General features: G+C 37.9%; 1 protein-coding gene across 8 annotated transcripts in view; it reads right to left on the reverse strand.

The window, feature by feature from the left end:
• Positions 1-12,298, reverse strand: part of SPIRE1 (spire type actin nucleation factor 1) — a 163,807-nt gene that overhangs the window by 138,889 nt on the left and 12,620 nt on the right. For all 8 annotated transcript variants that reach the window (XM_061399976.1, XM_061399972.1, XM_061399975.1 and 5 more), the window contains exon 2: positions 9,135-9,169. In XM_061399976.1, coding sequence (XP_061255960.1) covers positions 9,135-9,169 — 35 coding nt within the window. The remainder of the gene's footprint in view (positions 1-9,134; positions 9,170-12,298) is intronic.

A 12,298-nucleotide genomic window follows, 5' to 3' on the forward strand; every position in this document is an offset into this window, starting at 1 on the left:
AACAGTGAGAGACTTTATTATCTTGGGCTCCAAAATCACTGCAGATGGTGATTGCAGCCATGAAATTAAAAGATGCTTACTTCTTGAAAGAAAAGTTACGACCAACCTAGACACCATATTAAAAAGCAGAGACATTACTTTGCCATAAAAGGTCCGTCTAGTCAAGGCTATGGTTGGTTTTTCTAGTAGTCATGTATGGATGTGAGAGCTGGACTATAAAGAAAGCTGAGCACTGAAGAATTGATGCTTTTGAACTGTGGCGTTGGAGAAGACTCTTGAGAGTCCCTTGGACTGCAAGGAGATCCAACCAGTCCATCCTAAAGGAAATCAGTCCTGAATATTCATTGGAAGGACTGATGTTGAACCTGAAACTCCAATACTTTGCCCACCTGATGCTAAGAACTGACTCATTTGAAAAGACCCTTACGCTGGGGAAGACTGAAGCGGGAGGAGAAGGAGATGACAGAGGGTGAAATGGTTGGATGGCATCACCAGTTCAATGGACATGAGTTTGAGTAAACTCTGGGAGTTGGTGATGGACAGGGAGGCCTGGTGTGCTACAGTCCATGGGGTCGCAAAGAGTCAGACATGACTGAATGACTGAATTGAACTGAATTGCTGGAGGCTGATAGGGTGGAAGATGGGTAAGATACCTAATGGCACCCGATTTCCTTCAGAGCTGACAAAAATGTTCTAAAAGTGATTGTGGTGATGGTTGCATAATTCTGTGAAAATACCAAAGACCAATGAGTCACACACTTTAAAATGGTCTGTTGACTTGTAAAGTTTGTGAATTACATTTTAGTAAACTTCTAACAAAAAATTAACAAACACTAATCATCAAAAGACATTAGGTAATTATCACAACACTAATACCCATATTTACTGATACCAAATTTTTCTTTTAAGTATCTTTTAAATATCTTCCAAATATAGTAAAACCTCTACCAAATTGAGGGAAGATGTTAAAAGACACCACTCGAAACAGCAGAAGCTCTCTTAAGCAGCCTTTATCTAGCTGACTGACCTATCTCACAGTTCCCAGTCCTCTAGCAACCAGACTGACTGATCTCCATGACAATTACTAGACATGAGTCATCAGTGCATTCAGGTTACTTGGTAGGGGAGCTGAACTTTTACCACACATCAGTTGGGTCTGTTCCCAAACCTATTCGTGCAACTCTACTGATATGATTACAAAAATAGTTCAATTAAAATGATGTATTAACTGATGAAATGTATATACGTATTCACATTTCCCTGCCAAACTACATGCAAACAGCAAATGAAGAATGACCCTGTGAAACAGAAGAAAATTTCAGAAAGAAATGTTTCTTCCCTTGAGGAGAAACTGGACCTACATACAATCTTTAATACAGCATATAAGCCCTTGCACCAGACTTCCCTGGTGGTCCAGTGGTTAAGACTCCATGCTCCCAATGCAGAGGACCAGGGTTTGATCCCTGGTCAGGGAAGTAGATCCCACATGCCAAAACTAAGAGCCCAAATGCTGCAACTAAAGATTCCACATGTTGCAATGAAGACCCCACACTTGGCAACTAAGATCCAGCAGACTCAAATTAAAAAAAAAAAATCATTGATCTAACATTAAAAAAGAGAACTGGCATCACTTGTTCCCCTCCAATTCCTACACCTTCCCCTCACACACACCATGCTGGCATCCTGCTGTTCTGTTAGTTTCAAAAACAGCTTGCTCTCTGACACTTCACAATGATGTCCTTTTGCCTGGAAAGTTCCACTTCATGTCTAAACCCTTTCCATCAGCCTGGCTGACTCCTTAAAGCCAAGTTTGTCATTTATGTAAAGATGCACATACTCCTAAGAGCAGCACATAAAGGATGCTCAATGGTAAATCACCTCTACCATGTACATATAGGAAGAGATGTCTAGAAGAATATTCTAAACAGTCATTATAACTAGATAGTAGAGTATGAAGTTACTTTTACATTCTTCTCTGTATCTGTGATATAAAATACAATAAGCAATTTCTACAAATGAATAAAGGTACTTTGAAAAGAAAATAAAAGTCGAGCCCATTCCCACTTTGATCCTATCAAAATAAAAAAAAAATTGTTTCATCTTAAAAACATTTAAAATTCAAGCTATTCATTAAAGCAGATTGACCTGGTCCCTGGATAAGGCAAATTATTAAGAAAACTTTCTACTCTATTATCCAAGTACTTAGAAGTGCTTAAATTACTTGAAAGGTAAATTTTCTGTTCCTTCAGGAATAAAATGTTTAATCTCAGATAATTTGGTTACTCTGAAATCCTTTGCGAGACAGAGTACAACTGTCACTGGTCTTCAAACACAGTAAAAACTGTACAAAGGAACACTACTTGTTATAAATTTTGTGTCCTATGGTCAAACAATGTTGCCAGGATTTAAGACATCTATGACTACCAGAGAAAGGCCATTTTGGTAACAAATATTATCTGAGACAGACGGAGAAGAGAGAGAAAGGACAGAGGAGACAGGGGAGAGAGTCAGAGGAGTTGCCACAATGGCTCCAGTTTGCATATGAAGATACACAAAATCTAACTGGAGATTTAACTATTTATCACATCATCAATATCTCACTACCAACCTCTGTTAGTACTGACACTCAGAAGTAACAATTCATGGGTAGACACAATTTACCCTAAGGACACACAAACCAATTTCCAGGCCATATAAGTTAATGTCAATCAAACAGCCATATAAAATCAGGCATGTTTGAGGTCTTTAATCCAAAAAGAGGAAGCAGAATGTGTGTACTTCTTGTTCCTTTCAGCTTGCTGACCAAGGAGAAAATGCTGTTGTCACCAACAATTAAATAACATTTACCCTCCCAACCCTTTTAAAGAACACATATCATTTTAACTTCTTGCCACACAATCCTATTTATAAACACTTATATCAAGATTTTAGATCAGACAAAGCCTTCCAATAAAAGGGTAGGTTGATAGTAATTCCTTTATATTTCCGCTAGATATTCTTAGATCTACTTAGTTTGGTATCAAATACTAATTTTACAACCATATAAAACAGGCTCACTGTGCAGCTACAGTTTACGCAAATATTTCTGTAAAAATAGTACATACTTCTTTCATGCTAATTTTTCAGTTACTTTTGAAATTAATTCAGGGCTATCAAATGTCAATTTAAAAAAGGACTACTCATCAAATTATCACTGTGAGTCTACATGAGCCAGATGTAAAATCAAAGTACAGGGGCTAATTCAGCTAAAGACAAAATGGGGAAATTCCCTGGCAGTCCAATGGTTAGGACTCTGCGCTTGCACTACTTGAGGACCTGGGTTCAATCCCTGGTCAGAGAACTAAGATCCCACAAGTCTCACAGCCAAAAAAAAATTTTTTTAAACAAAAATGGGTTTTTTTGTTTTATTTTGTATTGTACTCTGTTAAAGCAGTCAGCACCCACATACTACCTTTGGCAGTTTATTTTAGGCTGTTCAGGGAACATGAAGGCAATGGCACCCCACTCCAGTGTTCTTGCCTGGAAAATCCCATGGACGGGGGAGCCTGGGAGGCTGCCGTCTATGGGGTTGCACAAAGTCAGACATGACTGAGCGCCTTCACTTTCACTTTTCACTTTCATGCATTGGAGAAGGAAATGGCAACCCACTCCAGTGTTCTTGCCTGGAGAATCCCAGGGACAGGGGAGCCTGGTAGGCTGCCGTCTACGGGGTCGCACAGAGTCGGACACGACTAAAGCGACTTAGCAGCAGCAGCAGCAGCAGCAGGGAACATGAAAATTTTTCACATAGTCCAGTTTCTGTCAAAATCTGTATATAACGAGAATGGAATAAGTCCAAATACTACCTCTGATGTGTTCCTTGGTTCATTTCCAAAAGCTCTGGGTTTCCCCACAAAGCAGACTAATTCCAGGTGCGATTTCCCAGGAGGTTCAAATATGCAGCAAAATTCTTGAGTCGTTCTGAGTAATTCAGAATCAGACTAATTCACAGATTGCTCCAGTACAGACTGTGTTCACTTAACAGTGGGGCTGGAGGTTCATAGACAAGAGTCTGTTCCTTCTTTGTCTGGTTTCCACCCAACACGATTGTATTCCCTCACTGCATAAGGCCAAGACCAAATGAGTCACAGGTGAGAAACATAAAGGACAAGGACAATTTTATGGGCACAAAATTGTCAGCGTTCTGCAGATGCAGACAACCAAGGATTGGATTCAGACAAACAGAAAAGAGCTAAGAGAGGTGGTTGTGCAACACGTTGGCTGTACAGCCCAGGGCAAGTCCCTCAACCTCGCCATACCTCAGCTTTCATTAGTAATAGAACGCACTTCATAACCTGGTTGTGAGGATTAAATTAAGGTATCTAACAGTACTCAGCACAGAGGAGGCTAAAGTGTTTTTTAAAGATGTGGGAATGAAAGATAGTAAGTACTTATATATGGTACTTTATTTGAACTTCATAAATATGAACTTTATTTCTAAGATAGGAATATAAATCTTTTCCATACTTCCCCTCAGTAAAGCTTACACTTTCTGCTATGCTATGATTTTTACGAACTAGCTCTATCAAGATTAAAGGATCAACAAAAGTTATCTAACTTAATATAACACTTTAACCAATTTCACATAAAATACAGCAAATCCATCAAGGAGAACAGAACAGGATTGTTCTGGTTACTCATTCAACCTTCTTGCCTGCTAAAGGGAAAGGGCCTCTGAGTGCTACATAATTAACTGTAGTTAATAGAAGACAGAATGGAATGAAATTTAGAAAGCTAAAAACAAGGAAAAAGTCTCAATTAAGATACTTTGAAATTCCAATCTTTTTTATGTTTGAGTATTTTTAAGTGCTTAGCCTTTTCTTCAAATATAAGAGTATCACCCGCAAGAGTATTTAAGTAATGGCAGAAGGAAAAACTTGTAAACTAGGAGTGAAAGTTTTCCTAAACTGTGAATTGGAACCACTTCCCTTGACAAGAAAATTCCAACTACAGGTCAGTCATGTGACAGTTTATAAACGACCACTCCCAGAGAGGAGGCCAAGGTAGGTAACACACTGTGTACATTACAGGTCCTCCCCAAAACCAAAGTGACGGAATACAGATTAGTGGTTACTGGGGGGTTGGGGATGGGGGGAAGACAACAAAGAGGAGTGGGGGGACCCTAGGGGATGATAAGACTTGACTGTAGTGATGGTATTTGTCAAAACTTAAAGAATTTTAACTAAAAAGTTTAAATTCTACTGTATATAAATTATATATTCAAAAAAATAGAAACAACAGTGTAAGAAAAAGTTAATTTGCTTATTAAAGTAAAAAATTTTGGCTTCATCCACATGCCATGGCTTTCCTCGCTTTCCACCAACCCAGCTTAGGGCTCTGGTTTGACCTCTCCCAACCCTCAACTCCATTTCTCAGGAAGAAGTCCCTCTGCTCTCCAGACCCAGCCCAACTCTAACTGGTTAGTTTTGGGGCCCTTTTACTTTCAAAAATTACCAGGGAGTCCAAGGAGCTTTTGTGTCTATGAGCTATAATCAAACATTTACTGTATCAGAAATTAAAACTGAGAGTTTTTTATTGAATTGTTCAAATTAAATTGTTCAAAAATAATATTGCTGTAGAGCAGAAATTAATACAACATTGTAAAACTACACTCCAATAAAATTTTTTAATAAAATGATTAAAGAAAAATAATGCTATTAAATATGTTAATACATGTAACATTTTTATAGAAAGAAACGCTAAAAATTTTCCAAAAAAATAGACTTCCCGAGTGGTTCAGTGGTTAAGACTCTGAGCTTTCAATGCAGGAGACTCAGATTTGGTCCCCACTCCAGTACTCTTGCCTGGAAAATCCCACGGACAGAGGAGCCTGGTAGGCTGCAGTCCATGGGGTCACTAGGAGTCGGGCACGACTGAGCGACTTCAGTTTCACGTTTCACTTTCATACATTGTAGAAAGAAATGGCAACCCACTCCAGTGTTCTTGCCTGGAGAATCCCAGAGACGGGGGAGCCTGGTGGGCTGCCGTCTATGGGGTTGCACAGAGTCGGACACAACTGAAGCGACTTTGCAGCAGCAGCAGCAGGGGAACTAAGATCCCACATGCCACTCAGGGTGGCAAAAAAAAGAAAGTCAATAAAATAGTGAAAGGGGTGGTAAAAGGTTATGCTTAATAAAATCCAGCTACACCTGCTCTTCTGCAGCCACTCCAATAGGACAGTCAAGGTCGTGCAGCCATGAAGCCTCTGAAAACACCATTGCACACTCATGACAGAATAAGAGTAAAAGGACAAATAATGTCTCAGTAATACTCTGAAGATAATCTGACCACAAAAGGGTGTCAGAACCCCCCAGAGCCTTGGAGAACCCCACTGTCCTTGGAGAACTACCGCTGTAGCCTGGCCACCTCTAGCTGCAACCACTTCTGGTATTGGCAGGCATCCACTCTCCCTTGGATCTCTCCCTCTCCACCTCTCTTCCCACCCCCTCTTTCTTTCCCCTTCTCTCTCCCCCAACTTCTTTCTCACTCTCTCTTCCCCTTTACTACCACTGCATGCGTGCATGCATGCTCAGTCACTCAGTCATGTCTGACTCTTTGCGACCACCATGGCTCCTCTGTCCATAGGATTATCCCAGCAAGAATACTAGAATGGGCTGCCATTTCCTCCTTCAGGGGATCTTTACCACTGAGGCACAAAGGAAGCCCTTACTATTACTGGTGTGTGTTAGTTGCTCAGTCGTGTCCAACTCTTTGCGACCCCATGGACTGGGGCCTGCCAAGCTCCTCAGTCCATGGGATTTTCCAGGCAAGAATATTGCAGTGGGTTGCCATTCTTTTCTCCAGGGGATCTTCCTGACCCAGGGGATCGAACTTGGATCTCCCACATTGAACACAGACTCTTTACCATCTGAGCCATCAGGGAAAACTACCATTACCAGCACCAAATGTACAATCTTTCTCAACCTAAAAAACAAAACTTCCTACTGAAACTACCTCCTTCTTCACTGCTGCTGCTGCTAAGTCACTTCAGTTGTGTCCGACTCTGTGCGACCCCATAGATGGCAGCCCACCAGGCTCTCCCGTCCCTGGGATTCTCCAGGCAACAACACTGGAGTGGGTTGCCATTTCTTCACTAGAGTAAGTTTTTTTTAAAGTTCCCACTCCTCCTACTGCCCCTCCTTTTTATTATTTTAATTACCAAAGTAATACAAAGAGACTTTGTCACTTCAAAAAAATTTAAGTAATAAAGATAAATCGCCATCCAAACCCCAATATCTTCCCTAGAGGTAAAAACCACTGTAACTGTAAAAGATACTCCAAACTCACTTTGTAAACTATCAGACCAAACTTCTCATTTTCTCATGATTTTCCCTCTTCAAATAGTTAGACCAAAAAAAAAAAAAAAGTTATGAAAAAGAGTTCTGTTTAGATTTCAATTCTTTTGATGATAAGTTATGGATCAAAGGATACAGCTATCATGTAGGAAATGACAGAGTGACATGCCTACACAAACAAGTGTGAAACAAAATGTTACAACCATGTTAATTTTATGGCAACAAAATATAATGAGACTTATGACTATGCTTTGTATGTAAAGTCAGCACATTTCATTACCTAAATGCAGATCAATGTTGATTAATTTATATCAATTTGATATCAATAAAAGTGTCTTCAGAGTTTACACAACATTTTTACCCATATAATCTCTTTGAAATTTCACAACCCATGAGATTAATAGAAATTATCTTTAACATTTAATAAAGAAAGCCAAAATTATGAGAGAAAAAGAATTAGTTGCTCAAAATTACATAGCTAGAAAGATGCAAATCAGAAACCACAGACAGAACTTTTATTTTTTGACTCAAATCGTATCCCACTCCTTTATATCACATTGAACAATACATCAAAAGTTGTCACAATAAGGCTTCCCTGGTGGTCCAGTGGTTAAGAATCCACCTGCCAATGCAGAGGACATAAATTAGATTCCTTGTCCAGGAAGATTCCACATGCTGCAGGGCAACTAAGTCCAAGCACCACAGCTACTAAGCCTGAGATCCTGTGCTCCACAATCATAGAAGTCACCACAATGAAATGCCCGTGACCACAACCAGAGAGTAGCCCCTGCTCACCGGACCTAGAGAAAGCCCTAGCACACAGCACTGAAGACTCAGCACAGCCAAAAATAAAATAAAAATAATTTTTTTTAAAAAAGCTGTCAGAAAACAAAAATACTAAGTTCTTGCATATTTTTTCTGCTAACCTGGAAGAAATTATGTCTACTTCTAAAGTTTAATAGAAAATATAAAACAAGTTGAATAACTTCTGAATGCAAAAAATTAAGTATTTTTGCTTGTTATACAATATAATCCCTTGGGAAGCTTGCATCTTACTTAAAATAATCAAAATTTAATAAAACTTACATTAACCTGTAGATGCATTATAAAATTAGAAAAATAACATCTTAAATTCTTAATTAGGTATTAACATAAGACCTAAAACTCCACATGTAATGACGTAACAGCTCCAGACAGAAAATACCTCCACATATACATAAATCATTGATGCTGCCCTCATACTTCAGCATTACCACTGAAATTTCTGCAAGGGACATATGGAGCCACATGGAAATCCCTTAAATTTCACAAACTGAATTTTAAATTATTTTAAAAATAATAAACATACTTTTATACAAAGACAAAACATTTAATTCATCAGTAATGTTACTGAATGACTTCCTAAGTCCCTATTTCTTCCCACTCCAAAGCAACTCCACAGGAGTCCAACACATTTTAATGATTTATATGACACACTAGATCAGATTATTTTAAAAACTTACCCTATTTCTTGTTAAGGGGTCTGAATCTTAACTCCATTTCACAAACAACACAGGAAAATTTTTAAATTATGATAAAGCTTATCTTTATAACATACCTTGATATTTTAAATATATGGACATGATTAACTGATTTTTATTTACATTTTACTCTTCCTAAATATAATAAATATATACCTGTTCTCAACACATCCTTATCAGAAAACCAAAACCCACAGTGAGATATTTCAGTACTCAAGATAGTATAAACAGAAGTGTAAAGCTGGGTTATTACTAAGAAATATTTTAACATTTCTCTTACCTCAGTTTCTGTACAATGTGAATATTCCACTTTACCTGTAATAAAAATACAAAAAGTTACTTTTCAGAGGATTTGGGGTGTTTTTTTTAAATCACTGACAAATCTGAGTTATTCTGACTACAGCTTCATTATGTCTGTGAAAATCTGTGCCACAAAAAGGTTCTAGTGTGACCAAATATTCTAAAAGTTCCTGCTCAGAGATATAAGTTTAAAAAGTTTCATAAGAGAATAACCAAGAAAAAGATGGAAAGAATACGTTTAATTGTAATAAAATATAAAACATATTACACATATATAAAGAATTAAAACAAAAATACTTTTTCTTGCTTTCTTTACTTTAAAGGCATTTAAAAGCTACCATTTAGAACACTTATAAGAAAAGTCTTTAAAAGACTCTTGGTGTCTTCCCTAAATACATTTCCAGTTTAAAGGTACAGTGATCATTTCAATTAAGGCAGAAATGGTTTAAATTCTTATTTAACATATAACAGTAGCTTTTCTATAATATACAGACACAACACTATAACTAATTTAGCAATTCTCCCAATAGAAGATCAACTAAAGAATAACCAGACTGAATAACATTTTGCCGTACAAACATTAATATTTTCTCATCACTGAGACATAATACCAGACAGCACGTATAGTTATGTATTTCTGTTAACTTGGGTGGTTAAAACATAAAGTTATTTTAAAGGAGAACCATTTATGAAAATGTTTTAACAAAAAGAGTAAATAGCATACATTTACATTGGATAGTAAAAAACTTAATTTTCCCAGTCTACACATCTTAAATCTCATCGTCCTAAGTTCAAATACACATTTATCTCGACCTCTTTCCCTCCCCTCCTCACTCACTCCTCCTCCTCTCCAGCCCAGGACCCCTACACTTACCCTATAGGGAATGTTCATCAGTCTGATTTATACACCTTAGAGTCTACAATGATACTGCTGGCTCTGTGGGCTCACCAGTAAGACCAGCTGACAGCCTCACAGAGCTAACACTCCAATGTCTGTCCCCGCTCCACCACCAAACCCTCCCAACCTATTCTGTGGCACCAGAAGAACCAAATATAACAGCCTGTTCTGAAATGAAAGTTCTGATAATACGCTTTGCTAACTATCAACAGTGTTTTTTTTTCTTTCTATTTAGCAACCTTAATTAACTAAACTTTATATTATCTCATGGAACAAGTATCATTAAATGACAAGTATTTTCCACTGAAAATAATTACTTCAGTTTCAGCATATTTTCAACAAAAGTCAAAAATTATCTTTGTCTACCTCACGTAATTTGGCAACACTCAAAGTCTGCATAGCACAGAGGTTTCCCTTCTGTGCAGATTCTAGCTGAAGGGTAGCGGCTGTTCAGCATGCTGCCTCCAGAGGAGTTCTGAGGGGGACTGCAAGTAGGAACCCAGGACCACTCAACGATATTTCCACTGGCACGGAAGGGACGGGCCCTGCGGAGGCCACACTTCTGACACTCCTGTGCTGGGATGAGATGACCAGAGTTGTGGTTCTTTTTATGTACAGTGTGGATTTGGGTTACAAAAATTCCCCTTGTGACTTTAATCCAGACAGTAACTGTCTAAATTTCATGAGACCTCACAGCACTATACCACTTTCTTCAAGAACAAGGAGAACTTGGAGGGGAATCAAAATTGACAGCAAATCATAAAACAAAGTCAACTGGCAAGTGTTAATCCCAAATGTTCTCGTACTTCCTATCAACATATTCTCCTAAGAGTCTCCTCCCCACAGTGGCCTCTGCTCAAGGCCAAGACCCTCCTAGCCAAGAGGCACGTCCTTTAGACACAGCACCCTAAACTGCCATCCAGATCATCTGCCCCAGTGAGTCACATATCCTCTATCGGGACTGAGTATATCTGATTTACACTATGAAAACTACCTAGGCAAAATCTCACTATTTAAATTTTACTCTATATATACACTTTTATGAGTATTTTATGAATAACATACTAAGTTCTTCAAATGCAAATAGAATCAAAAGGATTCTTAATCGTGAAAGGAGGTCAGAGTTAGGGAGCAACTATCATTAGAGAATTTTTAAACAGATTTTCATCATTTCCCACCAATACAACTTAATTTTAAACACATTAGACAACAGAATGAACCAAGTGTTTAATCGAAACTATTTCTTGTCTTACAGTTCCCAAATGAAATTGGTTCCAACAGTTCAGGGCAAAAAGTTGTACTTACATTCTTTTTTACTATTAACGTAAATAAGCTCCCCAATACTCTCCCAAGAATTTAAACTGGCTAAATTAAAGTGTGAATAAGTGACTATCAAGTTAGAAAGTGATAAAGTGAAAAAAGCTAAGTTCAAGAATATTATATGATTTTTCAATTTAAAGCTAGTATACATGGTGGTCAAACACTAATTAACTTTCTCTGACATTCTGCTAAACTCTTCTCAGACCCTTACAATCTATACTAAAACCCTAGTGCAAGACCTAAGGCAACTAAGATCTAATTACAATATGAAAAACACCAGATTTTTTTCAAACTCAAGAATCACTTTACGGACTCCAAATATACATATTTACTTAAGACTGTTTTAGTAGTTCTTTATCAATCTGGAATCAAAGTATCTTGAAACATTCATCTTTTTATAAAAGGAAGAAATGACTCAGTTAAAATATATGTGCAATATGTATGTTGACAAAATACCCTCACATAAATTTCCTCATTTGATTCTCCTAACAATTTTGTAAGAAGGGCTGGTCATATATTATTTCCCCTTTACAGACAAAGAAATAGAGTCAGAGGGGTAATATGGATTGCCTGAGGTTAGAACTAAGTGACAGTCTCTAGACCAAGAATCAAAACACATCTTCTACAGGCAACTTTTTATGTTCTTACCACAATACCATGTGACATTAAACAGTTGATTTGCAACCTTTCGGAAGAGCTAAGGAACTTGATAGGAATCAACATGACTCCATAAGAAAAATATTTTTTCTGGGCCAACTTAGTTTCCAGCAAGAGTTAAGTCACCATCTTCCTACCCCGTAAGCACCCAGGCGATAAGCCCGAGAGCCTCCCAAGATTCCTTCCTTCTTCCCACTGCCACGTCAAAAGCTAAATAGCCATGTGCCATTCTATTTCTTAAATCACCCTCAGACTCTTTCTCCCTATTT

This window comes from Bos javanicus, chromosome 24 (assembly GCF_032452875.1).
Source record: "Bos javanicus breed banteng chromosome 24, ARS-OSU_banteng_1.0, whole genome shotgun sequence".
NCBI classification, from domain to species: Eukaryota; Metazoa; Chordata; class Mammalia; order Artiodactyla; family Bovidae; genus Bos; species Bos javanicus.